At 49.2% G+C, this 27,798-nt stretch overlaps 1 protein-coding gene across 1 annotated transcript; it reads left to right on the top strand.

Moving 5' to 3' along the window:
• Positions 1–3,770: 3,770 nt before the first annotated feature.
• Positions 3,771–25,978, top strand: LOC117535440 (zinc finger protein 318-like). Its single transcript, XM_034199895.1, is given in 13 exon segments — positions 3,771–4,223; positions 5,673–5,767; positions 10,991–11,603; positions 12,231–13,374; positions 13,696–13,787; positions 14,049–14,148; positions 15,040–15,416; positions 17,005–17,090; positions 17,179–17,326; positions 17,732–17,828; positions 18,200–18,318; positions 22,343–24,221; positions 24,224–25,978. Coding segments are annotated over 13 exon segments (6,126 nt in total). The 5' UTR covers positions 3,771–3,995; the 3' UTR covers positions 25,372–25,978.
• Positions 25,979–27,798: the final 1,820 nt, after the last annotated feature.

Genomic DNA, 27,798 nt, shown 5'->3' with positions numbered 1-27,798 from the left:
ATAGCGAACTCTATCTACTTACTACAACTCTATATCTATCTAACACCCCTCCTCCCCCCACCCCACAATGAATATCGACCAATCACGTTCTTGCTTGATTTGCGGGACCAGCGTTGCAGTCGGGAAGAAAAGCAATGTGGCACCTCCCCGCTGATTTCCCTTCTGGCAGAATCTACACAACACATCAGCCCCGTTGAACAGCCCATCATGCAGCCTATACAGCACATGAGGGGCGGAGCTTCACTCTGTGTGTTGTAACTTGCATATATTTATTGCACTTGACGCACACACACGCATTGCGTAATCTCCACTGGGACATACACAGTGGACACACACACACATTTTACAAATATGTTTATTATAATTTTTTAACGCAAGCCGTCATCGCCACGGAGGAGCTCACAGCCTCTGTGAGCGAGAGAGAGAGAGAGAGAGAGAGAGAGAGAGAGAGAGAGAGAGAGAGAGAGAGAGAGAGAGAGAGAGAGAGAGAGAGAGAGAGAGAGAGAGAGAGAGAGAGCTAGATAGCATGATCTAGCTCGAGAGGAGAATAATAGAAAGATCGTACGAGACATAGAAGCGAGCTGTAGATAGCGAGGGATAGAAGAGAGATGAGAGAGAGATAGCACACCTTTCTCTATTTAATATAGATTAAAGTAAGAAATTCCATTTCCAATGGTGCTATAGCGACAGTAATAAAACAAAAAAACCGTTTTTTTTTAAAAGGAGAGTGATTAGTAAAATATGCATAAATAAAAAGAAAGAATGCTAACTAGGTAACACAAGATAAGAATACACCAGTTCAAATGATTTGTTATTGGTTGAGATCGTATTCTAAAGATGTTTGGATTATTGAAAAGTATACAGCTCCCTTTCATCTGAGTGTTGAGAGCTGTGTCCATAAATTCATGTTGTGCTCAAAGTGCACCAGATTGATGCATGCCCCCGGACCCCCTAGAGGAGGTGAGGTCCCCCCTAGAGGAGGTGAGGACCCCCTTAGAGGAGGTGAGGTCCCCCCTAGAGGAGGTGAGGACCCCCCTGGAGGAGGTGAGGACCCCCTTAGAGGAGGTGAGGTCCCCCCTAGAGGAGCTGAGGACCCCCTTAGAGGAGGTGAGGTCCCCCCTAGAGGAGGTGAGGACCCCCCTAGAGGAGCTGAGGACCCCCTTAGAGGAGGTGAGGTCCCCCCTAGAGGAGGTGAGGTCCCCCCTAGAGGAGGTGAGGACCCCCCTGGAGGAGGTGAGGACCCCCTTAGAGGAGGTGAGGTCCCCCCTAGAGGAGGTGAGGTCCCCCCTAGAGGAGGTGAGGTCCCCCCTAGAGGAGGTGAGGTCCCCCCTAGAGGAGGTGAGGACCCCCCTGGAGGAGGTGAGGACCCCCTTAGAGGAGGTGAGGACTCCCCTAGAGGAGGTGAGGACCCCCCTAGAGGAGGTGAGGTCCCCCCTAGAGGAGGTGAGGACCCCCCTAGAGGAGGTGAGGTCACCCCCAAATAAAGCAGGTTAAAATAACCCTGCAAAGGGTCCCGCAGAGCCAAACAGACACAGAGGTTAAAGGTCAGCATAACAATGTTGACATGTGCTAATAAATACATACACTGCAGAAAGCAACAAAAAGAGAGGAGTAAAAGTAGCTCCCGACTTGTTTTCTTTTTTGAAAGTAGCCCTCATCCTAAAAAAGGTTGGAGACCCCTGCTATAGGTGAATACGCATACTTTACTGAGATGCTGGATGCGAAACCAATGTGAGTTTGGAAAATTGCACGGTATAAATCTATAGTAGACCTCAACAATGAACTATGATCAGTGGAAATGGCCGTGACATGGGACCTTTAAGACCACAAGCTCACTTGTGGTTGAGGCTTGTTTACACGTTGCTTGACTGCCCACATATGATCTAAACATAGTAACGTGTATTGGGGGAAATAATTATTTAAAGTTATTTAATAATTGTCATTTCATTTCATTTCAAGCCTTTATTCACCCAGATAAATCCCATTGAGATCATTGATCTCTTTTTCAAGGGAGACCTGCTCAAGTAGTTCCACATGAAACATAACAACATAAAGAGAACAACAAAAGGACATCATTCAGCACCATTTACATAATTATCCACATAAACAGGTACCAACAGCTTCCGATTGAGTCGCATCCAACCGAGCTTTAAAAACATTTAGTGGCACCAGATTGTTCAGTTTCCATTTAATTTGCAGACTATTCCAAGACAGAGGAGCTGCGCATCTAAAAGCTGTCTTCCCTAAGACAGTCCTAGCAGTTGGCACATTTAATAAAACCACAGCATGCGATCTCAGGCAGTAGCCACTTACAATTCTCCGTGAGATCAGGGAGCAGATATAAGATGGAAGTTTCCCTAACATGGCTTTGTATATACAAATGTACCAGTGACTGAGCCTCCGTACAGTTAGTGAAAGCAAACCAGCCCTTGCTGACATGAAGTTTAAAAGTGAGACAATCATCAAGCCAGATACCAAGGTATTTGTAACTGGTAACCACTTTGAGTTTTATTCCTTGCGTAGTTACAATATCTAAAACAGGCTCTGGTGTCTTTTTAGCTTTAGAAAAGAGCATTACCTTGGTTTTATCAACATTTAAAATTGTGACATTTATTGTACTTTTTGATGGATGAATGATGTTCAAAGTGAGGGGGCAAAGAATACAACTGAGGGGGCAATGCCCCCTTTTGCCCCCTCGTGGCACTGGGCCGTTTAGAGCCATGTGGGACAAAACCCGATCCTGCCCCTCCCTCTCACTGTCTAAGTGAACGGTGACTTGTAAAAACTACACTGCGCATGCTCAGAGTATTGTCCATAAAAAAATAATGACCATAGGGGCATAGAGCTGCCATCCCCACCATACGTCCTCTCACATCATTCAGAGCTGATTGGCTGTAAGTACGTGTGCCGCGAAAAGTGTGGTGTGTGAAGAGGAGACGAGAGAGCTGCAGTGACGCATCCTAAAACCAGGAAGTAAGCTGCGCATGGCTTCCCTCCACAAAAAAGCAATGAGATTTCTCCATAGGACTTTAGAAAATAGCTCCAAATAAGATCTGTGGGAAACGTACCTGTTTGATAAATGCACGTTTTGTTCAGCCGGATAATATCCATATGTCTAGCCTACTTTTATTATTTTCGAATCATAAATCTATCGATCATAAATCTATCGATTAGACTTTTGAAACTACAAGAACATAAGGAGGACTTTTACAAAAAAGTAATAGAGATTTTTGTCCAGAAGGATAGGCAAATGGACTTCATCTTCAAGTCAAGGTAAGACCGCCATTTTATTGAAAATGGGATCTTACTAAGAGAGAACAATTCAATATCTAAATGATACAATTACATTTTTTGGGTATCTTTTTGTTGAACTGTCTGTTTACAATTAATTGAAGCATCAGACTAAAAAAAGGTTTTGAAAATAATAGAATATTTTGATTTAGGTCCAAATATAATATTTGTAAACCTGAAGAGTCAGAGCCTCAGCAGCCATGCACCTCACTGCAGAAGCTTATATATAAACATCTAAGTTTTTTGCGCCCCACCACTTTAGTACATTACATTGCATTTAGCTGACGCTTTTATCCAAAGCGACTTACAATAAGTGCGTACATAGTACATATAAAAACGCCACTGATAGCAGCTAAACTAACGTGTCTACGTGCATGCACTCCCTTAGGATAGGTTGAGGGAAAGGGTAGCAATTAAGAAGTAAGGACTCTGACTCTGGTTCTGATTCTGACTGACTCTGAGAGTACCGTGGTACCCCGGTGTTCCTGCAGGGGGCAGCACCGCTGTGTGTTTCTGCAGTAGAAGAAGAAGGAGCGGGAGGTTGTGTTGCTGTGTGCAGAGCTGCAGAGAGTCTGTAGATACTAACCTCAGTTTAGATAATAACCTCAGTTTAGATAATAACCTCAGGTAACTTTAGAGCTTCTCTCATATATATCTATCTCCGGTAACAGAGTCTCGACTAACCTGGATCTCTGCCGGAGGACATGTACCGAGGCCGGCCTCAGAGAGGAGGCTACCGGCCGCCTGAGGCCCGCGGGCCGCCGCAGCGGCCCTACCCGGCCCAGGGGTTCAGGGACCACCGGCCCGCCTACAACCAGGGACCGCCCTACCCCCCGGGACCCTCCTACTCCCCGGGACCCCCGCTGCACCAGGACCGCAGGAGGAGGTACGGATCCCCCGGGGAGAAGTGGAGCTCCGGAGCCCAGAGAGAGGTGCTCCATTCATCTCTATCTGTTATCTGCTGTATTGTGTTCTGTTGTAGGAGCCCGAGACCTCAGACGTTCATCCACATATCTGCACTGTAGCTATGCTGCCTATGCACACATGACAAGAAAAGCCTTGAAATATCAGTTCTACTTGGGTACTGTATATATCTGGGTTCTGCAGCTTTGTTTGGTCTCAGCTCCACAGGAACAGCTCTCTCTGAAGCTCATATCTGTAACGTGCGTAGCGGCCACATGGCGGTACTACCGCTTCCGTCACTGGGCCCATAACATCCTTAAACTTTTCCCATTGACTTACATTGAGAATCAGAACCCCTTTATTAACTAACCCTAAACCTTTACCAGTCCCCCTCTGGGAAAGAGAGGGGTCCCTTTTCCCCCCCAAACTCGGTCATTAGAGTCACAACAGCCTGTTGTCCAGCATTACACGAGTAAACAATGAGATGAAAGGGGAAACACTCCACTGCGCACGCTCTGTGGGCCCACATCCGGGTACTTCCTGACTATTGTGGCTTCATGCGCCACGGGGCGAGTCTCTTTACACACACAGGGTTAGCATTTGTGCACCGATCTCAGTGTGTAACATGAGCCCGGCTCCAGAGTTCATTGTATTATATTAACATGTTTCTCACACACACTACATGTTCCTCACACATACAACTAACGTGTGTTTTACCCGCCAAAGTTATATATTTACTGCGCCATATATTTTAGGAGCTTTGACAGAAATCCACCATGCTAACGCTAGCTATCAGCTAGCATTGGCTAACAACAGCTAACAGTGTACACATGTTATTTATTATCAGTGCTATAAAGTAACTTAGTAAATTTACTCTAGTACTGTACTTCTACTCTTCTACAGTTCAGAGGTAAATGGTGTACACTCCACTGCATGTATTTAATCCCTTTAGTAACAGATGTGGATGAATGATGTGAAATCTAATCAAGTGTTGAATCAGACTTTAGTTCCACCTGGAGTAAATCCACCAGCTACCCTGCAGTATACAAAGCCATTCAGACTAGCTGCACCTTCAGCAGCTTTGAGAACACTTTCATGATCAATCATTATAAAACATATCATATTATTCTGAAGTTATACCTTTAATCTGCTTTATCAGTGTAAATTGGTATTGAGATACAAACACAACCCATAATGCATGTAGTGAGTTTAATGGCGACATTTACTTTATAGCACGGTCAGTGTCTCTGTTTGTATTTATGATTTAATAGCCATTCTGTATTGTTTGTTAAAACACGAGTGTATTGTTGATAATAATGAGGGTTAGTGGTCTCAGCGTAAGTATATATTAAATATGAACTGAATAATCCTAACGTTAAGGTATTCTGATCAGTAAGTGGAATAAACAACGAGACAAGATAAATGTTTCATTGATTCATTTTCTGATTTCGTAATAAATGAACGTGTCTCTTCCTCAGAGGTCGCTGTCGCCCATCGACCACAACCTCGTCATCACCGTCGGCAACGAGCTGACCGGACCCTCTGGCTCCGCCCCCTCACGCCACCATGACAGGTAAGATCACCTGGAATATATCATATTCCATTTACTTGTATCTAGACTCTTTTTGCCCTAGTTCTATTTTATTTGTATTAACTTGCACATCTCAAAACATTCTCTTGCTCTATTTTTATCAGTTTTATTTGTTTTATGTCCTCTATATATTCATGTTGCTCTGTTGGAGGAGGACTTCAGTTTGTCATTGACATATCTACACTGTAGCTAAGGTGCAAGTGGCAATAAAGCCTTGAAACTTGAAACCTGGTATTCACAAACTGGATCAGGGTTGCAGTCGAATAGTCCAAAAATCAGCTCCTGTCGTCTATCCCTGTCGTCTATCCCTGTCGTCTATCCCTGTCGTCTATCCTGTCGTCTATCCCTGTCGTCTATCCCTATCGTCTATCCTGTCGTCTATCCCTGTCGTCTATCCCTGTCGTCTATCCTGTCGTCTATCCCTGTCGTCTATCCCTATCGTCTATCCTGTCGTCTATCCCTGTCGTCTATCCCTGTCGTCTATCCCTGTCGTCTATCCCTGTCGTCTATCCCTATCCCTATCCCTGTCGTCTATCCTGTCGTCTATCCCTGTCGTCTATCCCTATCCCTGTCGTCTATCCTGTCGTCTATCCTGTCGTCTATCCTGTCGTCTATCCTGTCGTCTATCCTGTCGTCTATCCTGTCGTCTATCCTGTCGTCTATCCCTGTCGTCTATCCCTGTCGTCTATCCTGTCGTCTATCCCTGTCGTCTATCCCTATCCCTATCCCTGTCGTCTATCCCTGTCGTCTATCCCTGTCGTCTATCCCTGTCGTCTATCCCTGTCGTCTATCCCTATCCCTATCCCTGTCGTCTATCCTGTCGTCTATCCCTGTCGTCTATCCCTATCCCTGTCGTCTATCCTGTCGTCTATCCTGTCGTCTATCCTGTCGTCTATCCCTGTCGTCTATCCCTGTCGTCTATCCTGTCGTCTATCCCTCTATCCCTGTCGTCTATCCCTGTCGTCTATCCTGTCGTCTATCCTGTCGTCTATCCTGTCGTCTATCCTGTCGTCTATCCCTGTCGTCTATCCCTGTCGTCTATCCCTCTATCCCTGTCGTCTATCCCTGTCGTCTACCCTGTCGTCTATCCCTCTATCCCTGTCGTCTATCCTGTCGTCTATCCCTCTATCCCTGTCGTCTACCCTGTCGTCTATCCTGTCGTCTATCCCTCTATCCCTGTCGTCTACCCTGTCGTCTATCCTGTCGTCTACCCTGTCGTCTACTAGGGCTGCAACAAACGACTAATTTGATAATCGATTAATGAAACGATTAATCGACTATTCGGACTATTACTGTATGCCTTGCACAATTTCTCAAACGCTCTTATTTAGCCACACTTTTAGATGTAGCTTGAGGTTGTTTTAGGCATGTGGAAACTAACAAGACATTAAAGATGAATACTTGATTCAAAAATACATATATTATTAAATTAACTAAACACATTTTGAACAAAATTAACATTGCTTTTTATTTAAATTAAATAAATAATATTTCACATTAAAAGAAACAACAATGTTTTAACAAATCGTATTAAATAATCTGAAGACAGAACTGTGAACAGAATAGCTGAAACTTTTACCAAATAAATAACTCTGTTACCTGTAATCATTAACCCGTGTTTGTATCATGGTGTTAACTCCGTGTGGTGCTGCTAGCATAACACCTGACGTGGAAACGTTACTCGTGGATGGGGCTACAGAGCTACTAGAAAACGGTGCATTCCTCCGTCTGAATGTGGTGCACTTTTGCTAAATGTTTAGACAAATTGTTCGTGTTACCGCCCTTACATGCTAAACTCTTATTGCACTTTTGGCAACGAGCATTTTCCACATCGAGACGGGTAAAATTTAACCACACCTCGGAGCACGTTCTCTCAGCCATCTCCGCAGTGTGTTGCTGCATGTAGCAGCTGCGTGTGTGTAAACTGCCCCGCCCCCTCGCACACAGACGGGGGAGAGAAAGATCTCTCTTCTGGATTGGAAAGATTGAAAATACATCATAGACGCATTTTTTTGTCTTTTTGCAAATTAAAAACGAGTTGGCAACACTAAGACTGCAATATAATGCTTATGTAGCAATAATACATGACATGTATTTTTTAAATGTCTCCGGTACCGATAAAAACACCAATAACGTTGGAGCTTAACGGCGCGTAAAACACACGTGATGACGTCACCAACGAATCGACGACTGAATTAGTTGGCAACTAATTTGGTAATCGATTAAGTCGAATAGTTGTTGCACCCCTGTCGTCTACCCCTGTCGTCTACCCCTGTCGTCTACCCCTATCCCTGTCGTCTACCCCTATCCCTGTCGTCTACCCCTATCCCTGTCGTCTACCCCTATCCCTGTCGTCTACCCCTATCCCTGTCGTCTATCCCTATCCCTGTCGTCTATCCCTATCCCTGTCGTCTATCCCTATACCCTGTCGTCTATCCCTATACCCTGTCGTCTATCCCTATACCCTGTCGTCTATCCCTATCCCTGTCGTCTATCCCTATCCCTGTCGTCTATCCCTATCCCTGTCGTCTATCCCTATCCCTGTCGTCTATCCCTATCCCTGTCGTCTATCCCTATCCCTGTCGTCTATCCCTATCCCTGTCGTCTATCCCTATCCCTGTCGTCTATCCCTATCCCTGTCGTCTATCCCTATCCCTGTCGTCTATCCCTGTCGTCTATCCCTGTCGTCTATCCCTGTCGTATATCCCTGTCGTCTATCCCTGTCGTCTATCCCTATCCCTGTCGTCTATCCCTGTCGTCTATCCTGTCGTCTATCCCTGTCGTCTATCCCTGTCGTCTATCCCTGTTGTCTATCCTGTCGTCTATCCCTATCCCTGTCGTCTATCCCTGTCGTCTATCCCTGTCGTCTATCTAGTGAAACTTATGCTCGTCACCCTCTCCCTCCGGTCCACATTAATACAAATGATCCCAATACGTATGATTGATGAAAAGATCTTAAAATCAATACAGATGTATTTATTATAAACGTTAGTCCTTAACATCTATCACTGTGTATATCACCATTCAAACATCTTTTAAAAGTTGAACAAACCCCACACAGCTCAGTGAAGACTGTGAGATGTTGACTTTTATAAAACACACGTGATGACGTCACCAACGAATCGACGACTGAATTAGTTGGCAACTAATTTGGTAATCGATTAAGTCGATTAGTTGTTGCACCCCTGTCGTCTACCCTGTCGTCTATCCCTATCCCTGTCGTCTATCCCTATCCCTGTCGTCTATCCCTATCCCTGTCGTCTATCCCTATCCCTGTCGTCTATCCCTATCCCTGTCGTCTATCCCTATCCCTGTCGTCTATCCCTATCCCTGTCGTCTATCCCTATCCCTGTTGTCTATCCCTGTCGTCTATCCTGTCGTCTATCCCTATCCCTGTCGTCTATCCCTATCCCTGTCGCCTATCCCTGTCGCCTATCCCTGTCGCCTATCCCTGTCGTCTATCCCTGTCGTCTATCCCTGTCGTCTATCCCTATCCCTGTCGTCTATCCCTGTCGTCTATCCCTGTCGTCTATCCCTGTCGTCTATCTAGTGAAACTTATGCTCGTCACCCTCTCCCTCCGGTCCACATTAATACAAATGATCCCAATACGTATGATTGATGAAAAGATCTTAAAATCAATACAGATGTATTTATTATAAACGTTAGTCCTTAACATCTATCACTGTGTATATCACCATTCAAACATCTTTTAAAAGTTGAACAAACCCCACACAGCTCAGTGAAGACTGAGATGTTGACTTTTATAAAACACACGTGATGACGTCACCAACGAATCGACGACTGAATTAGTTGGCAACTAATTTGGTAATCGATTAAGTCGATTAGTTGTTGCACCCCTGTCGTCTACCCTGTCGTCTACCCCTGTCGTCTACCCCTGTCGTCTACCCCTGTCGTCTATCCCTATCCCTGTCGTCTATCCCTATCCCTGTCGTCTATCCCTATCCCTGTCGTCTATCCCTATCCCTGTCGTCTATCCCTATCCCTGTCGTCTATCCCTGTCGTCTATCCCTGTCGTCTATCCCTATCCCTGTCGTCTATCCCTATCCCTGTCGTCTATCCCTGTCGTCTATCCTGTCGTCTATCCCTATCCCTGTCGTCTATCCCTGTCGCCTATCCCTGTCGTCTATCCCTGTCGTCTATCCCTGTCGTCTATCCCTGTCGTCTATCCCTGTCGTCTATCCCTGTCGTCTATCCCTGTCGTCTATCCCTATCCCTGTCGTCTATCCCTATCCCTGTCGTCTATCCCTATCCCTGTCGTCTATCCCTGTCGTCTATCCCTATCCCTGTCGTCTATCCCTATCCCTGTCGTCTATCCCTGTCGTCTATCCCTATCCCTGTCGTCTATCCCTGTCGTCTATCCCTGTCGCCTATCCCTGTCGCCTATCCCTGTCGTCTATCCCTGTCGTCTATCCTGTCGTCTATCCCTGTCGTCTATCCCTATCCCTGTCGTCTATCCCTGTCGTCTATCCCTGTCGTCTATCCCTGTCGTCTATCTAGTGAAACTTATGCTCGTCACCCTCTCCCTCCGGTCCACATTAATACAAATGATCCTAATACGTATGATTGATGAAAAGATCTTAAAATCAATACAGATGTATTTATTATAAACGTTAGTCCTTAACATCTATCACTGTGTATATCACCATTCAAACATCTTTTAAAAGTTGAACAAACCCCACAGCTCAGTGAAGACTGTGAGATGTTGACTTTATTTGATCATTTCAGTAAAAACTGCTTATTAAGCTTTTTAAAACGCATGTGGTAAGTTGCCAAAGTGCTTTGTTTTGAACGTTCATCAGTATTATAATCAGAAAGAGAAATATGAACGTTCAAAACAAAGCACTTTGGTAACTTACCACATACGTTTTAAAATGCTTAATAAGCACCGTAACTTTCATGATATAATTTCTCCGTCATAATCGGTTGTTTCCGGGAACGGCCTAATGTTGTGTGACGGCAAATGCTGCGGCTGCAAGGCATTGTGGGGCAGCATTTTCTCCTCTCCTTTCGGTGAGGGAGGTCTAGTGGTTCCTAAGCTAAAGGAGGTTATAAAGGAAGTTTGAAACCTCCTTTCCTATCATCTAGAGAACATTTCACTCCGTTAGGAAGGTTCCTAAGCTAAACGGACTATTCGACCGCAACCCAGGTCTTGACTGTCCTGACTGTAAACCGTTTCCCCGCAGAGACTACGCTCCCCGGCCCGAGTACGAGCGGAGCAGGAGCCGGGGCCGGAGCCGACCCGGCAGCCGGAGTCCGGACCGGAGTCGCGCCAAGAGTCTGGGACGGGCCAAGAGCCGTGGCCGGAGCATGAGTCGCAGTCCGGATCGGAGCCGGGCTAAGAGCAGGGGCCGGAGCATGAGTCGCAGTCCGGATCGGAGCCGGGCTAAGAGCAGGGGCCGGAGCCGGAGTCCGGATCGGAGTCGGGCTAAAAGTCTTGGAAGGGCAAAAAGCCGGGGCCGGAGCACGAGTCGCAGTCCGGACCGGAGCCGGGGGAAAAGCCATGGCCGGAGCCGGAGCAAGAGTCACAGTCCGGACCGGAGCAGGGCCAAGAGCCGGGGCCGGAGCATGAGTCGCCCCCGGTCCAAGTCCAGAACCAGGGGGCAGAGCCACGGTCGCAGTAAGAGCCGGCCGCGGAGCCGCAGCTCCAGCAGCAGCTCCAGCTCCGGGAAGTCAGGCAAAGAGTTCAGAGAGCTGGACTCAGCGCGGCGCCTCAAAGAACTGCAGGACATGCTGAGCCAGCCCACCAAATCCATCCTGAAGAGACGCCAAGACTCCGAGGACTCGCCGTCTCTGAGGGTACCAACAGCCTGTCCACAATCTGTGCCTGATCCCCTTTACTACTGTCCCCCTTTACTCTCGACCCTCACTACTGCCTACCTCCTTGACTCCTGACCATCCCCCTTTACTACTGACCATCCCCCTTTACTCCTGACCATCCCCAACTCCTGACCATTACATTACATTACATGACATGTTACTTGTTAGACGCTTTTATCCAAAGCGACTTACATACTCAATACTGTGGGCAATCCCCACAGGAGCAATTTGGGGTGAAGTGTCTCAGGGACACAACGACATGCTGACTGCAGTGGGGTTTGAACCTGTGACCTCCTGATCCGAACACCTACGGACAACCCACTACGCTGACCATCCCCAACTCCTGACCATCCCCCAACTCCTGACCATCCCCCAACTCCTGACCATCCCCCAACTCCTGACCATCCCCCAACTCCTGACCATCCCCAAATCCTGACCATCCCCAACTCCTGACCATCCCCAACTCCTGACAGTCCCCAACTCCTGACCATCCCCAACTCCTGACAGTCCCCATCCTGTTGTTGAATACGTTTTGAATCGGTTCTCAGAGCACCAGGACAGGGTCTCTGGTCCCCTGGCTCACCCGGCTCTGTTTCTATGTTTCAGACCTCGGACTCCCCCCGAGGGTCCCACATGTCCCAAGTGGCTGACCAGCTGCTTCAGGCGGTTAAAGGCATGGAGCCTCACCTGGTGGCCTCGGTGCTGTCAGAGCTGCAGTCCGACCCGCAGATGGCTCAGCGCATTGGACTCGATGCAGAGATTAAAGAGATCCTCCACATGCTGGGGGGGCCGACGGTGGCCCAGGACAGGACGGAGGACATAGACGACGAGGAGAAGTTCCTGTACGGAGACACTGAAGACCCCAAACTCCCGTCTGAGCCAGTCCGTCCCCAGGGTCTGGACCTGTACGGAGATGTGACGGAGGACGCGCTGTACGACGACTACCCCCCATCGCAAGAACCCGCCCTCCCTCAGACGTTCGGCCTCCCACCGGGGCCTCACCTTCACGCCCCCCGTGCCATGGGGCAGGTGGACGAGAGGTACCGGGCCTCCGTCAGCCCGGACCAGAACCTCACAGGGCCGGAGCCACCGGGGCCAGGAGAGCGTCAGGCGCTTGATGAGTACGAGAAGATCCAGGACCTGCTGAAGACCATCGGAATGGACCTGGGCGTGACTGAGATCAGCAAGATGGCTGCCAGGACCAAAGAGCGCCTCCACGGAAACAAGCCACCCCCGAAGACGCCGACCCGCAGGCAGCGGTCGTCCTCCGGCAGCTCGGAGGGGGGCCGGGCTCGCAGGAGGCGGGGCCACAGCAGGAGGCGGAGCCACAGCTCCAGCAGCAGCGGGGAAAGCTGGAGCAGCGATGACGGACGCAGAAAACGATCAATTCCCGCTAAATCCCACAAACACAGCAAAGAGTCGAGCGCCGAGAAGACGAGCGCCGAGAAGACGACTGCCACCGCGCCACCGAACATAGAGCCGCCATTAAAAACCCCAGATGCCCCCCCGCCTCACCCCGGGGCCCCCTCCTACCCCCCCGCACAGGTCCATGGCATTATGCCACCCAACTTCCCCCCCCCAGGGTTCGGACAGTACGGGAACTACCTGCCCTACATGCCTGGGCAGTGGCCCCCCATGTACCCCCCCCCCAACATGGCGATACCCCCGAACACCAGCCCCGAAGAGTTTCCCCCCTCCCTGCCGTACCCGAACCCCTACAGCACCCCCCCGGACCACCAGGGGGCCCAAGGTGGGTCATCATCAAAGGAATCATTACTGTCAATTCAACATGTATACTTTCTACTTTTTTGTAATGCTATTTTATTTCTATTGAGATGTTTACATTTTGGATTGTTCATTTCTAGTCTTTAGATTTTTGATGTGCAATGCGTCGTCTCTTTTTGCTGCTGCAACGCAACATTTCCCAAATTGGGATCATTAAGTACTTCTTATCTTATCTTATCATGTATCTGTTTACAACCTGTTATACAGGCATCAAATCAAATATAACCAACAATGGGCTCAGTGGGAGTTGTAGTTTTTCTGATGAGTTTTTTCTTATGTTGGGTAGTAGGAGTTGTGTCTCCCTCAGGTGTGATGAAGGTGAGCAGTCAGGAGAGGAAGGTTTCTGAGGAGCAGAACACCGAGAGCCAGAAACAGAAGGTGAGTCCTGTTCGGGGGGGGGGGGGGGGGCAGCTGATCATCCCCACTGACACTCTGTGTTCCAAGTCTCTCTCACCATGAGCTCAGCAGCTTCAGAGTAGATAGGAGATGAGAGACTGAAGTCCTCCTCCAACAGAGCAGCATGACTATATATAGAGGACATGGAACACATAAGAGTGCAAGAGAATGTTTTGAGAAGAAGAGTCTATATACAAGTAAATGGAATATGATATAGATAAATAATTGTGTGTGTGTGTGTAGGTTCTGGAGGAGAGGGAGAAGCTGAAGCAGGAGAGGGAGGTGCGCATGAAGAAGAAGGAGTATCTGATGAAGGAGCTGGAGAGACTCAGGAAGCAGCAAGGTCTCAGACACACACACACACACACACACAGACACACACACTCACAGACACACACTCTCACAGACACACACACTCTCACCCACACACACACACACTCTCACAGACACACACACTCTCACAGACACACACACTCTCAGACACACACTCACCCACCCACACACACTCACCCACACACATTCAGACACACACACACACACATGAAAACTCTCTGATGTCCAACAAGTTGTCATTAGGCGCGTTCACACAGGAGTACTTTTCCCCTTTAGTTCCGTTAGTACCCTTTGTGTCGCGTTCACACCAAAAAGAGTACTTTACCCATGTTCAGTGCCTGCTAGAGAGGTGGTACTCTCCTGGGGGAAAAGTGCCCCAGTTCTGATTGGCTGGGTGAATTGCAAACCACGCCCCGTAAAACTCTGAAATGTTTTGTAGAGCTGCCATTTTATTATCCTTGCATTAGCATTATTAGCATTAGCATTAGCCCAGTGCAGAAACGCAGAGAGACTAACTCATGGCAACACAAAATAAAACATGGGAGCGGTGGAGATGAGGAGGTGTCGGCGTTCTGGCAATTTATTCGGAAGGCTTCAGTAGAAGCTGCTGGGAGTCCCAGCAGCTTCTACTGAAGCCTTCCCCAACTCCGGGGACCTCCGGGTGGCAGTATACGCCGTGAAGTGGTTTGCGGCCTGCCAGTAAACCCAAAGCAGAAGAAGTGACGTCAACGGCTTAATTTGCGTAATCTTCCCTCGGGGAATTTATTCTGGTGTGAACGCGATCGGCTCTTAGTTCCATGGGGGAACTAAGAGCTGGGAACTAAGTACGGCAAAGTACTTGGTGTGAACGCGGCTATTGTTGTGTTATTTTTGTTGTTTTGATGTTGTTGTTGTTCCTCAGGCGAGCTGCTGAGGAAGAAGCGGCGGGAGAAGGGGGGGCACCGGGACCCTCTGCTGCAGGAAGTGAGTCGCCTGCAGGAGGAAGTAATGTCACAGATCTCCAGCCTGCGGCGGGAACACGAGTCGGCCGAGAAGAAACGCAACGAGATCGAGAAGATCGCCCTGATCCTCGGGCTGAACCCGAGCGACAGGCCCCGCCCCCCCCGCCCAGAGGACGAGGCCCCCCCCCCACAAACACCAACACCAACACCAGAGAAGAAGAAGGGCCGCGATGGGGGGGAGAGCCGCGAGGGGGGAGGCAGCCCCAAGGCCACCTGCAGCTCCTTAAAGGTACACACACCTGCACAGGTAAACAGGAAGTACTGCAGCATAGCTAGGGCTCGTCTATAGGAAGCACTTTGTTAAATATATAAAGGGTTCTTATTCCTTATTACCTGTCGTAAGTATATATATATATATATATATATATATATATATATATTTATATATTTTTTTATAACAGTTTTTCTTTCAGTTTCACGCTTATATCCCCAGTCGCTCTGTTTGCATTCAGCTCCACAGAGACGTGGATAGAAGGAGAACATGTTTATATGTAATCTGTGTTATCACCTGGTTCCTCAGGTAGGTTTTACTCCTCATTACCTGTCGCTAAGCTAGGAGCCGGTCGCTAAGCTAGGAGCCGGGCACCAAGCTACGAGCCGGGCTCTAAGCTAGGAGCCCGGCGCCAAGCTAGGAGCCGGGCGCCAAGCTAGGAGCCGGGCGCCAAGCTAGGATCCCGGCGCCAAGCCAGGAGCCGGGCGCCAAGCCAGGAGCCGGGCTCTAAGCTACGAGCCGGGCTCTAAGCCAGGAGCCCGGCGCCAAGCCAGGAGCCGGGCGCCAAGCCAGGAGCCGGGCGCCAAGCTACGAGCCGGGCTCTAAGCTAGGAGCCCGGCGCCAAGCCAGGAGCCGGGCGCCAAGCCAGGAGCCGGGCTCTAAGCTAGCAGCCGGGCGCCAAGCCAGGAGCCGGGCTCTAAGCTAGCAGCCGGGCTCTAAGCTAGCAGCCGGGCTCTAAGCTAGCAGCCGGGCTCTAAGCTAGCAGCCGGGCTCTAAGCTAGGAGCCGGGCTCTAAGCTAGGAGCCGGGCTCTAAGCTAGGAGCCGGGCTCTAAGCTAGGAGCCGGGCTCTAAGCTAGGAGCCGGGCTCTAAGCTAGGAGCCGGGCTCTAAGCTAGGAGCCGGGCTCTAAGCTAGGAGCCGGGCTCTATACGTTTATATTTTTATAACAGTTGCTCTGTTTCCATTCAGCTCCACAGAGACGTACATAGAAAGATAATGTGTTTGTATATCTGTGTTACACGATGCTCTGGTTCCTCAGGGAGCAGGTTATCATGCTAAATATATAAATACCTGTCGCTAAGCTAGTTAGCAGCCAGTCCGTCCACAGTGAACACGCTCCAGGTGCAAGTCGCTGCTCTCAGATGAATGAGGATATATTCTGAGTAACACCTTTTATAAAGGGAGATAAACTCACCTGAGGGTCAGGTAAAGATCTCAGCTGTCAGGATGTCTTCCAGGTCAATTCATGTTTGTTTTTCACAATAAAAGCCTGTCAGAAAAGGACTCCTTCGAGCCACTGAAAGGCTTTTATTGTGAAATAGATTAAATGCCTTACTGATTTATAACTGAGTTGGGATAGAGATGGTAGGAAATAGTATTTTAATGTTTCTCTCCAAAGGATTTACGATCTCTGCGACGACGTTAAGCGCTGCAAACCTCGGTGAAAACTAAAGTTAAGTCTGGTTAAAGATAATAATAATAAGACAAGCTAAAACCCAAACTGAAAGTGAATTAGGACGATAATGATATTCACTTTTACTCTTAATCTGAAAGTGTGAGTTTTAGATTTCCAGTTTTATTATTAATAATGAATGTTTCCTCGCCGATCGTTAGCGTGAACATAGCTAGCTGTGGGAACCGAGCTTTATTGTGAAGGGTCAGTCAGCTGTTAGCGGTCGTTGTTGCACGGTGGTCGTTGTGCGGCTCTGATTGGTCGCCTGATGCCGGAGCGCAGAGACGGTAAGAGACGTTTCCTTCCTGCAGAGTTTCAGGTGTTTTACAGAGCCCCGCCCCCTCCATCTCACCGTCCTCCATCTTTGTTTCCCAGCAGCCCGCGCCCCCCCCCCCCGCCCAAAGACCCCCCCGAGCCGTTTGAATACTACGACGCTGGAAACCACTGGTGCAAAAACTGTAACGTCACTTCGGGATCTATGTTCGACTTTTACACGCACCTTCACAGCAAGACGCACCGGAAGGTCGGTTTGTCCACTTCCATGTTCATGTATTGTTTTATATATGTATTACTGGTGAAGTTACTAATCTGCTAAACAGTCCTTATTCTTCTCCTCATGGTGTCACCTCTCCTGTGGCTCTACAGGTTTATGTGCATGTCAATGGTCTGTAGAGGCTAGAATTATTCAAATGTTTCAGAATAAATATGTATACAAACTTTGACAGATTTGAACAAAAGATAAAATCAGTAGAAAAATAGAATTGGAAAATACCTGAAATGAATAAGCACATTTTGTGTCAACCATCATAAAAGATATCCGATATATAGTCCTTAAAAATATGAATGTTTGAACATGAAGCAGACTCTGTGTGTTTGATACCCTCACCTGTGCAGCCCTGCAGGTGTAACCCCGTCTCTCTGCCCTCAGACTCTGGACCCGTACGACCGGCCCTGGTCCTGCACCGGCACCACCGGCACCAGCAAGAGCCTCCTGACAGAGGAGAAGCTCACCAAGCCCGCTAAAGGTACCCCCCCCCCCTCACCACATTAAACCTCGCTGCTCTCCTCCCATGATGTCGCTGGCGAGCCGCTGAATGTTGTTAGCGTCTCTTGTCTCCAGGTGGATCGGCTGCTCTTTGTCTCTTAATGAAAACTGTCTCCGGGACTCGTCTCCACAGAGGACTCCGACACTCTGATGTCCCGTTTTTCTGTGTTCTGTGATTGTAACGCACCTGTATTCTGTCTTCTTTCACATATTTAATATTTAATATAAACCTCATGACCAGATGTCCCCTCTCTGACAGGCTCTGCTGCGGGGGCGTGGCCAGGTAAACATGATTGACATGTTACTGCTCTGTGCCGTGTGTTAAACAGTGTGTGTGTGTGTTTGTTTCAGGCTCTGAGTTCCTGCTGCCCGTCAGAGGCTTCTTCTGTCTGCTCTGCAAAACCTTCTATGGAGACTCAATCTGTGCCGAGGAGCACGTCACCAAGCACGCCCACAACGAGAAGTACAAGGTGCGTTACAACAGGAAGTACAGGGTGTGTTACAACAGGAAGTACAGGGTGCGTTACAACAGGAAGTACAGGGTGCGTTACAACAGGAAGTACAGGGTGCGTTACAACAGGAAGTACAGGGTGCGTTACAACAGGAAGTACAGGGTGCGTTACAACAGGAAGTACAGGGTGTGTTACAACAGGAAGTACAGGGTGTGTTTGCAACAGAAAGTACAGGGTGTGTTCACAACAGGAAGTACAGGGTGTGTTCACAGCAGGAAGTACAGGGTGTGTTCACAGCAGGAAGTACAGGGTGTGTTAAAACAGAAAGTACAGGGTGTGTTAAAACAGGAAGTACAGGGTGTGTTAAAACAGAAAGTACAGGGTGTGTTAAAACAGAAAGTACAGGGTGTGTTCACAACAGGAAGTACAGGGTGCGTTACAACAGGAAGTGCAGGGAAGTACAGGGTGTGTTAAAACAGGAAGTACAGGGTGTGTTAAAACAGGAAGTACAGGGTGTGTTAAAACAGGAAGTACAGGGTGTGTTAAAACAGGAAGTACAGGGCATGTTAAAACAGAAAGTACAGGGTGTGTTCACAACAGAAAGTACAGGGTGTGTTCACAACAGAAAGTACAGGGTGTGTTCACAACAGGAAGTACAGGGTGTGTTAAAACAGGAAGTACAGGGTGTGTTCACAACAGGAAGTACAGGGTGTGTTCACAACAGGAAGTACAGGGTGTGTTCACAACAGGAAGTACAGGGTGCGTTACAACAGGAAGTACAGGGAAGTACAGGGTGTGTTAAAACAGGAAGTATAGGGTGTGTTCACAACAGGAAGTACAGGGTGTGTTAAAACAGGAAGTACAGGGTGTGTTCACAACAGGAAGTACAGGGTGTGTTACAACAGGAAGTACAGGGAAGTACGGGGTGTGTTTGCAACAGAAAGTACAGGGTGTGTTAAAACAGGAAGTACATGGTGTGTTCACTACAGGAAGTACAGGGTGTGTTAAAACAGGAAGTACAGGGTGTGTTCACAACAGGAAGTACAGGGTGCGTTACAACAGGAAGTACAGGGTGCGTTATAACAGGAAGTACAGGGTGTGTTTGCAACAGAAAGTACAGGGTGTGTTCACAACAGGAAGTATAGGGAAGTACAGGGTGTGTTAAAACAGGAAGTACAGGGTGTGTTAAAACAGGAAGTACAGGGTGTGTTAAAACAGGAAGTACAGGGTGTGTTAAAACAGGAAGTACAGGGTGTGTTAAAACAGGAAGTACAGGGTGTGTTAAAACAGGAAGTACAGGGTGTGTTAAAACAGGAAGTACAGGGTGTGTTCGCAACAGGAAGTACAGGGTGTGTTCGCAACAGGACGTACAGGGTGTGTTCACAACAGGAAGTACAGGGTGTGTTCGCAACAGGAAGTACAGGGTGTGTTCGCAACAGGAAGTACAGGGTGTGTTAAAACAGGAAGTACAGGGTGTGTTAAAACAGGAAGTACAGGGTGTGTTAAAACAGGAAGTACAGGGTGTGTTCGCAACAGGAAGTACAGGGTGCGTTACAACAAGAAGTACAGGGTGTGTTCACAACAGGAAGTACAGGGTGTGTTACAACAGGAAGTACAGAAAGTACAGGGTGTGTTTGCAACAGAAAGTACAGGGTGTGTTTAAACAGGAAGTACAGGGTGTGTTCGCAACAGGAAGTACAAGGTGTGTTCGCAACAGGAAGTACAGGGTGTGTTACAACAGGAAGTACAGGGTGTGTTTAAAACAGGAAGTACAGGGTGTGTTCGCAACAGGAAGTACAAGGTGTGTTCGCAACAGGAAGTACAGGGTGTGTTACAACAGGAAGTACAGGGTGTGTTACAACAGGAAGTACAGGGTGTGTCACAACAGGAAGTACAGGGTGTGTTCGCAACAGGAAGTACAGCGTGTGTTCGCAACAGGAAGTACAGGGTGTGTTCGCAACAGGAAGTACAGGGTGTGTTCGCAACAGGAAGTACAGGGTGTGTTAAAACAGGAAGTACAGGGTGTGTTAAAACAGGAAGTACAGGGTGTGTTCGCAACAGGAAGTACAGGGTGTGTTCGCAACAGGAAGTACAGGGTGTGTTCGCAACAGGAAGTACAGGGTGTGTTCGCAACAGGAAGTACAGGGTGTGTTCGCAACAGGAAGTACAGGGTGTGTTCGCAACAGGAAGTACAGGGTGTGTTCGCAACAGGAAGTACAGGGTGTGTTCGCAACAGGAAGTACAGGGTGTGTTCGCAACAGGAAGTACAGGGTGTGTTCGCAACAGGAAGTACAGGGTGTGTTCGCAACAGGAAGTACAGGGTGTGTTCGCAACAGAAAGTACAGGGTGTGTTCGCAACAGGAAGTACAGGGTGTGTTCGCAACAGGAAGTACAGGGTGTGTTAAAACAGGAAGTACAGGGTGTGTTCGCAACAGGAAGTACAGGGTGCGTTACAACAGGAAGTAGAGGGAAGTACAGGGTGTGTTTGCAACAGAAAGTACAGGGTGTGTTCACAACAGGAAGTACAGGGTGCGTTACAACAGAAAGTACAGGGTGTGTTCACAACAGGAAGTACAGGGTGTGTTAAAACAGGAAGTACAGGGTGTGTTCGCAACAGGAAGTACAGGGTGTGTTACAACAGGAAGTACAGGGTGTGTCACAACAGGAAGTACAGGGTGTGTTCGCAACAGGAAGTACAGGGTGTGTTCGCAACAGGAAGTACAGGGTGTGTTCGCAACAGGAAGTACAGGGTGTGTTTGCAACAGGAAGTACAGGGTGTGTTCGCAACAGGAAGTACAGGGTGCGTTACAACAGGAAGTACAGGGAAGTTCAGGGTGTGTTTGCAACAGAAAGTACAGGGTGTGTTAAAACAGGAAGTACAGGGTGTGTTTGCAACAGAAAGTACAGGGTGTGTTAAAACAGGAAGTACAGGGTGTGTTACAACAGGAAGTACAGGGTGTGTTCGCAACAGGAAGTACAGGGTGTGTTCGCAACAGGAAGTACAGGGTGTGTTCGCAACAGGAAGTACAGGGTGTGTTACAACAGGAAGTACAGGGTGTGTTACAACAGGAAGTACAGGGTGTGTCACAACAGGAAGTACAGGGTGTGTTCGCAACAGGAAGTACAGGGTGTGTTCGCAACAGGAAGTACAGGGTGTGTTCGCAACAGGAAGTACAGGGTGTGTTCGCAACAGGAAGTACAGGGTGTGTTCGCAACAGGAAGTACAGAGTGTGTTCGCAACAGGAAGTACAGGTTGTGTTCGCAACAGGAAGTACAGGGTGTGTTCGCAACAGGAAGTACAGGGTGTGTTCGCAACAGGAAGTACAGGGTGTGTTCGCAACAGGAAGTACAGGGTGCGTTACAACAGGAAGTACAGGGAAGTTCAGGGTGTGTTTGCAACAGAAAGTACAGGGTGTGTTAAAACAGGAAGTACAGGGTGTGTTTGCAACAGAAAGTACAGGGTGTGTTAAAACAGGAAGTACAGGGTGTGTTCACAACAGGAAGTACAGGGTGTGTTCGCAACAGGAAGTACAGGGTGTGTTCGCAACAGGAAGTACAGGGTGTGTTACAACAGGAAGTACAGGGTGTGTTACAACAGGAAGTACAGGGTGTGTCGCAACAGGAAGTATAGGGTGTGTTCGCAACAGGAAGTACAGGGTGTGTTCGCAACAGGAAGTACAGGGTGTGTTCGTAACAGGAAGTACAGGGTGTGTTCGCAACAGGAAGTACAGGGTGTGTTCGCAACAGGAAGTACAGAGTGTGTTCGCAACAGGAAGTACAGAGTGTGTTCGCAACAGGAAGTACAGGTTGTGTTCGCAACAGGAAGTACAGGGTGTGTTCGCAACAGGAAGTACAGGGTGTGTTCGCAACAGGAAGTACAGGGTGTGTTCGCAACAGGAAGTACAGGGTGTGTTCGCAACAGGAAGTAAAGGGTGTGTTCGCAACAGGAAGTACAGGGTGTGTTCGCAACAGGAAGTACAGGGTGTGTTCGCAACAGGAAGTACAGGGTGTTCTAATACTTCCTGTTCTGGTTCTGCTTCAGAAACAGATGTATGAGAACCCGCTGTACGAGCAGAGGAGGAACCTGGACCGCCAGGCCGGCCTGACCTCCGACGTCGGGGGGAAGAAACGAAAACATGAGGACGAGGCCGGCAAGGACAAGGAGGAGAAGTCCAAACACAAGAAGGACAAGAAAGACAAGGAGAAGAAGAAGGAGGAGGTACCGACAGAGGAGAAGGTGAAGAAGGAGGTGGAGGAGAAGCCGGGCCAGAAGGAGGAGGATTTAAAAACTCCTAAAGGTCTGGAGGAGGAGAGGCCGTCCTTCAGCAAGAAAGACGAGGAAGAGGAGCAAGTTAAAGGCAGCAAGAAGGAGGACAAGTACCGGCACAGGAGGGAGGAGGACCGCTACAAATACAGCAGAGAAGAAGAACACCGGCATCGCAACGACAACCGTCCAAAGTACGGACCGAGAGACGAGGACTTTAAACAGTCCAGATTCAGGTCTGACCGGGAGGAGGGGAAACCAAAGGAACCCTTCAAAAAGCCTCAACCAGAGAAACCAGCAGCCAAACCAGAACCCAAACCAGAACCCATACAAGAACCCCCTCCGAAGCCCTACGACCCGCCAAAGATCCTCTGTGGACCCAGTCCCGCCATGAGGGCGAAGCTCCGCAAGCAGAGTCTGGAGGTCGGAAAACCAGCAGCTGGACCCGCCTCTTTGACCTCCCCCACGTTTGGGAAGTTCACCTGGAAGAAGAGGGAGAACTTCCTGGCGAAGGAGGCGGAGAAAGTGGCCGCCGAGTTCATCAAGGAGGACGAGGCGGCGGCGAACCTGGACCCGGCTCCAGCTCCAGCCCAGGACTCATTCTCCAAATCTGTGGCGGTGGCCAAAGAGATCGCGCAGAAGCTGGGGGGACATCAGACGCCCCCATGGTTCTCTAACGGGGCCAACCGGGGCCGGATCAGACCCAACCTCCCTGCCCCGGCCGCGGTCCTGAGGAAAACCGCATTAATGGGTAAACCAGCGCCCCTGAACACATTCCTCTCCATGAGACCACAAGGGGGCGGTTTACCAGTTCAACAGGAAGTGCCGACCATCTCAGACGGACTGCTGAAGATCCCGAACGCTCGGAAGAAACCACAGGAGAGTAAACCCCTCCTACCAAGTCCTGCGCCCGGGACAGCTATGCCCCCGCCCCTGGTGACAAGACCGTTTGAGGCTAAACCCCCACCAGCAGTGTATGGACCTGTACCCCCTCCACCGGTCTTAAAATCTGTCCCCTTTGAGGCTAAACCCCCACCATCAGTGTTTGGACCTATGCTCCCTCCAGCAATCTTAAAACCTGCCCCCTTTGAGGCCAAACCCCCACCCTCAGTGTTTGGACCTATGCTCCCTCCAGCAGTCTTAAAACCTGCACTGTTTGAGGCCAAACCCCCACCATCAGTATTTGGACCTTTGCCCCCTCCAGCAGTCTTAAAACCTGGCCCCTTTGAGACCAAACCCCCACCATCAGTATTTGGACCTTTGCCCCCTCCAGCAGTCTTAAAACCTGCCCCCTTTGAGACCAAACCACCACCATCAGTGTTTGGTCCTGCACCATTTGAGGCTAAACCTCCACCGCCGGTCTTTAAACCTGCACCTCCAGTTTGTAATCCCCCCCCGTCAGTTTCCAGACCTCCACCCTCTGAGACTGCCCCTTTCCCTAAACCAGTTCCACCCCCCATGATAAGGGTTGTGTCAGACGTGGCGGCTCCGGGGGTCCCGGAGGGAGAGCAGACCCGCACAGTGTTCGTGAAGCCCCCCCCCTTCATGAACCTGGGAGACGGGGCCCAGAAGTCTGAGAAGCTGAAGACTCACCTCGCTGCAGCCAAAGCCCAGGACCTGTTCCACCTCCTCTACAGCAAGGGGGACCAAACTGGGCCGCCAACATCACCAAACCACCAGCAGACCCCAGAGTGGACGGGACCAGTTCCAACAAAACTCACCCTGCCCCCATACAGGCAGCCAAACCCCCACCTGAGTCTTTGACCAAGACCACACCCCCATCTGAGCCTTTGAGCAAGACCACTCCTCCACCTGAGGTCTCTAAACCCGCACCTGAGGTCTCTAAACCCGCACCTGAGGTCTCTAAACCCGCACCTGAGGTCTCTAAACCCGCACCTGAGGTCTCTAAACCTCCACCTGAGGTCTCTAAACCTCCACCTGAGGTCTCTAAACCTGCACCTGAGGTCTCTAAACCCACACCTGAGGTCTCTAAACCCGCACCTGAGGTCTCTAAACCGGCACCTGAGGTCTCTAAACCGGCACCTGAGGTCTCTAAACCGGCACCTGAGGTCTCTAAACCTGCACCTAAACCTGCATCTGAGGTCTCTAAACCTGCACCACCAGACCCGGTTCCCCAAACCCCGCCTCAGTCAGACATTCAGATTTCATCGGTTTGGTCTCTGCAGTCACTCCCCATCCAAACTCCTGATGAACCCCCACCCAAACTGAGTCCCCCTCCTAAGTCTCAGAGTGAGGTGCAGGACCAGACCCCCGCCCCGACCTCTGAGCCTAACATCTCCCCACAATCCAATCCTGCCAAAGTGGAACCGGCACCCCAGACCCGGTCTCCACCCAAACCGGCTCCTGAAATCCTAAAAGAACCCCAACCCACCCAGGACCCCCATCTTAATCTGGAACCCCAACCAGACCACCACACTCAGCTCCATCCAAATCCCCAACCAGACTCGACCCCGGAACCTGCTCCCAAACCAGGCCCAAAAACCAGAGGCAAGAAAACCCCCGCTGCCCCCCGTCCTGTCCGGCAAACCAGATCCCAGACCAGATACCAGACCCGGCAGCAGAAGTCCGACCCGGAGCCGGCTTCGGGGGATTCTGATTCTGCCGCTTCGGACTCGAAGGGGCTGGACACCTCAGACCCGGGTCCAGACCCCAGCCCCGGTCTGGAGGGGGAAAAGGGGCCCAGTGAGGGCGAGGACCTCCCCACGATGGAGATCACCCCCGAGACGCTGGGCCTCCCCTCAGACCTGACCTCCTTGGACTTTGACTATGACTTTAACTTTGAATAGGAGGTCTGCCAAACGGACCGGACCTGAAGGCAGCTGACGGACTTGTGTGGCCCTGGACTCCAGACCCCCTGTGGTCCTGGACTCCAGACTTCCTGTGGTCTTGGACTCCAGACTTCCTGTGGTCCTGGACTCCAGACTTCCTGTGGTCCTGGACTCTAGAGGTCCTTCTTGTTCAGTTTCAATAAAACTAAGTCCAGGAATATTTGTTTAAACGCTGGACTTCCTGAGTTCATGGTGCCGCCGCCCAGAGGACCAGGAAGAGTCAGTGATGCATTGTGGGTAACAGTAATGAGGACAGAGCAAAAAAGAAAAACTAAAATATGTTAAATATCACAAGTTTTAAAAACACCGGATATTCTTTTATTTTCTTCTAGAAACTTCGGCTTTTCTCCAAACTTTACTCCCAGTTTCATCTCCGAGCTGCTGCTCTCTGACGTGCACTCACCTGTCTGACGTGCACTCACCTGTTATGTTTTAAACTCAACGTTACGTTGTTCTCCGGAGAAATAAATCCTAAAGTTTGGACCAAAAGAGCTCCTTTTGTCGGAGGAAAGTCTGTTAGTAAATACTTCCTGTAGAGTTTTAATAAAAGTTAGTGAGAAATAAACTGTGTGTTCCAGCTTCCTGTAAGAATCAGAGAACTAAGTAAACATCATCGGCTCAAAACACCACGGAGACCAGGGGACACTAAAGAGTGACGCACACAGCTGGGAGACCAGGGGACACTAAAGAGTGACGCACACAGCTGGAGACCAGGGGACACTAAAGAGTGATGCACACAGCTAGAGACCAGGGGACATTAAAGAATGACGCACACAGCTAGAGACCAGGGGACACTAAAGAGTGACGCACACAGCTGGAGACCAGGGGACACTAAAGAGTGACGCACACAGCTAGAGACCAGGGGACACTAAAGAGTGACGCACACAGCTGGGAGAGCAGGGGACACTAAAGAGTGACGCACACAGCTAGAGACCAGGGGACACTAAAGAGTGACGCACCCAGCTAGAGACCAGGGGACACTAAAGAGTGACGCACACAGCTGGGAGACCAGGGGACACTAAAGAGTGACGCACACAGCTGGAGACTAGGGGACACTAAAGAGTGACGAACACAGCTAGAGACCAGGGGACACTAAAGAGTGACGCACACAGCTGGAGACCAGGGGACACTAAAGAGTGACGCACACAGCTAGAGGACCAGGGGACACTAAAGAGTGACGCACACAGCTGGAGACCAGGGGACACTAAAGAGTGACGCACACAGCTAGAGACCAGGGGACACTAAAGAGTGACGCACACAGCTGGAGACCAGGGGACACTAAAGAGTGACGCACACAGCTGGAGACCAGGGGACACTAAAGAGTGACACACACAGCTGGAGACCAGGGGACACTAAAGAGTGACGCACACAGCTGGGAGACCAGGGGACACTAAAGAGTGACGCACACAGCTGAGAGACCAGGGGACACTAAAGAGTGACGCACACAGCTGGAGACCAGGGGACACTAAAGAGTGACGCACACAGCTGGGAGACCAGGGGACACTAAAGAGTGACGCACACAGCTGGGAGACCAGGGGACACTAAAGAGTGACGCACACAGCTGGGAGACTAGCTATTTTAGTTAGTAGTAAAAGTTGCAGACAAAAAAAGAACATTTGGTGACAAAAAAGGGAAATTATGAAAAAGAAATTGTTGGCGACAAAATAATTGTTGGCCTAATTTGAAGTTGACCAAAGACAAAGTTTACTCAAAAAAAAATTTAATAGGAAAAAATAGCGATCCAAAATAAAACATTAGACAAAATAAAGATTCCCAAAAAAAATGATGTTGGCGACTAAAAGAAGAAAAAGAAAAGTAGCGTTGTCTTGTTTGGGGAGATTACAAAGCAACTGTCTCTGTCTCAGAGTTAGTCTGTCTCAGAGTTAGTCGTGTCTCAGAGTTAGTCTGTCTCAGAGTTAGTCTGTCTCAGAGTTAGTCGTCTCAGAGTTAGTCGTCTCAGAGTTAGTCTGTCTCAGAGTTAGTCGTCTCAGAGTTAGTCTGTCTCAGAGTTAGTCGTCTCAGAGTTAGTCTGTCTCAGAGTTAGTCGTCTCAGAGTTAGTCGTCTCAGAGTTAGTCTGTCTCAGAGTTAGTCGTCTCAGAATTAGTCGTCTCAGAGTTAGTTGTCTCAGAGTTAGTCTGTCTCAGAGTTAGTTGTCTCAGAGTTAGTCGTCTCAGAGTTAGTTGTCTCAGAGTTAGTCGTCTCAGAGTTAGTTTGTCTCAGAGTTATTCGTCTCAGAGTTAGTCGTCTCAGAGTTAGTCTGTCTCAGAGTTAGTCTGTCTCAGAGTTAGTCGTCTCAGAGTTAGTCGTCTCAGAGTTAGTCGTCTCAGAGTTAGTCGTCTCAGAGTTAATCTGTCTCAGAGTTAGTCGTCTCAGAGTTAGTCTGT

This window comes from Gymnodraco acuticeps, unplaced genomic scaffold (assembly GCF_902827175.1).
Source record: "Gymnodraco acuticeps unplaced genomic scaffold, fGymAcu1.1, whole genome shotgun sequence".
In the NCBI taxonomy this organism is placed as follows: Eukaryota; Metazoa; Chordata; class Actinopteri; order Perciformes; family Bathydraconidae; genus Gymnodraco; species Gymnodraco acuticeps.
Note: the sequence above shows the minus strand (reverse complement) of the source record. Positions and strands in the feature narration are given on the sequence as shown.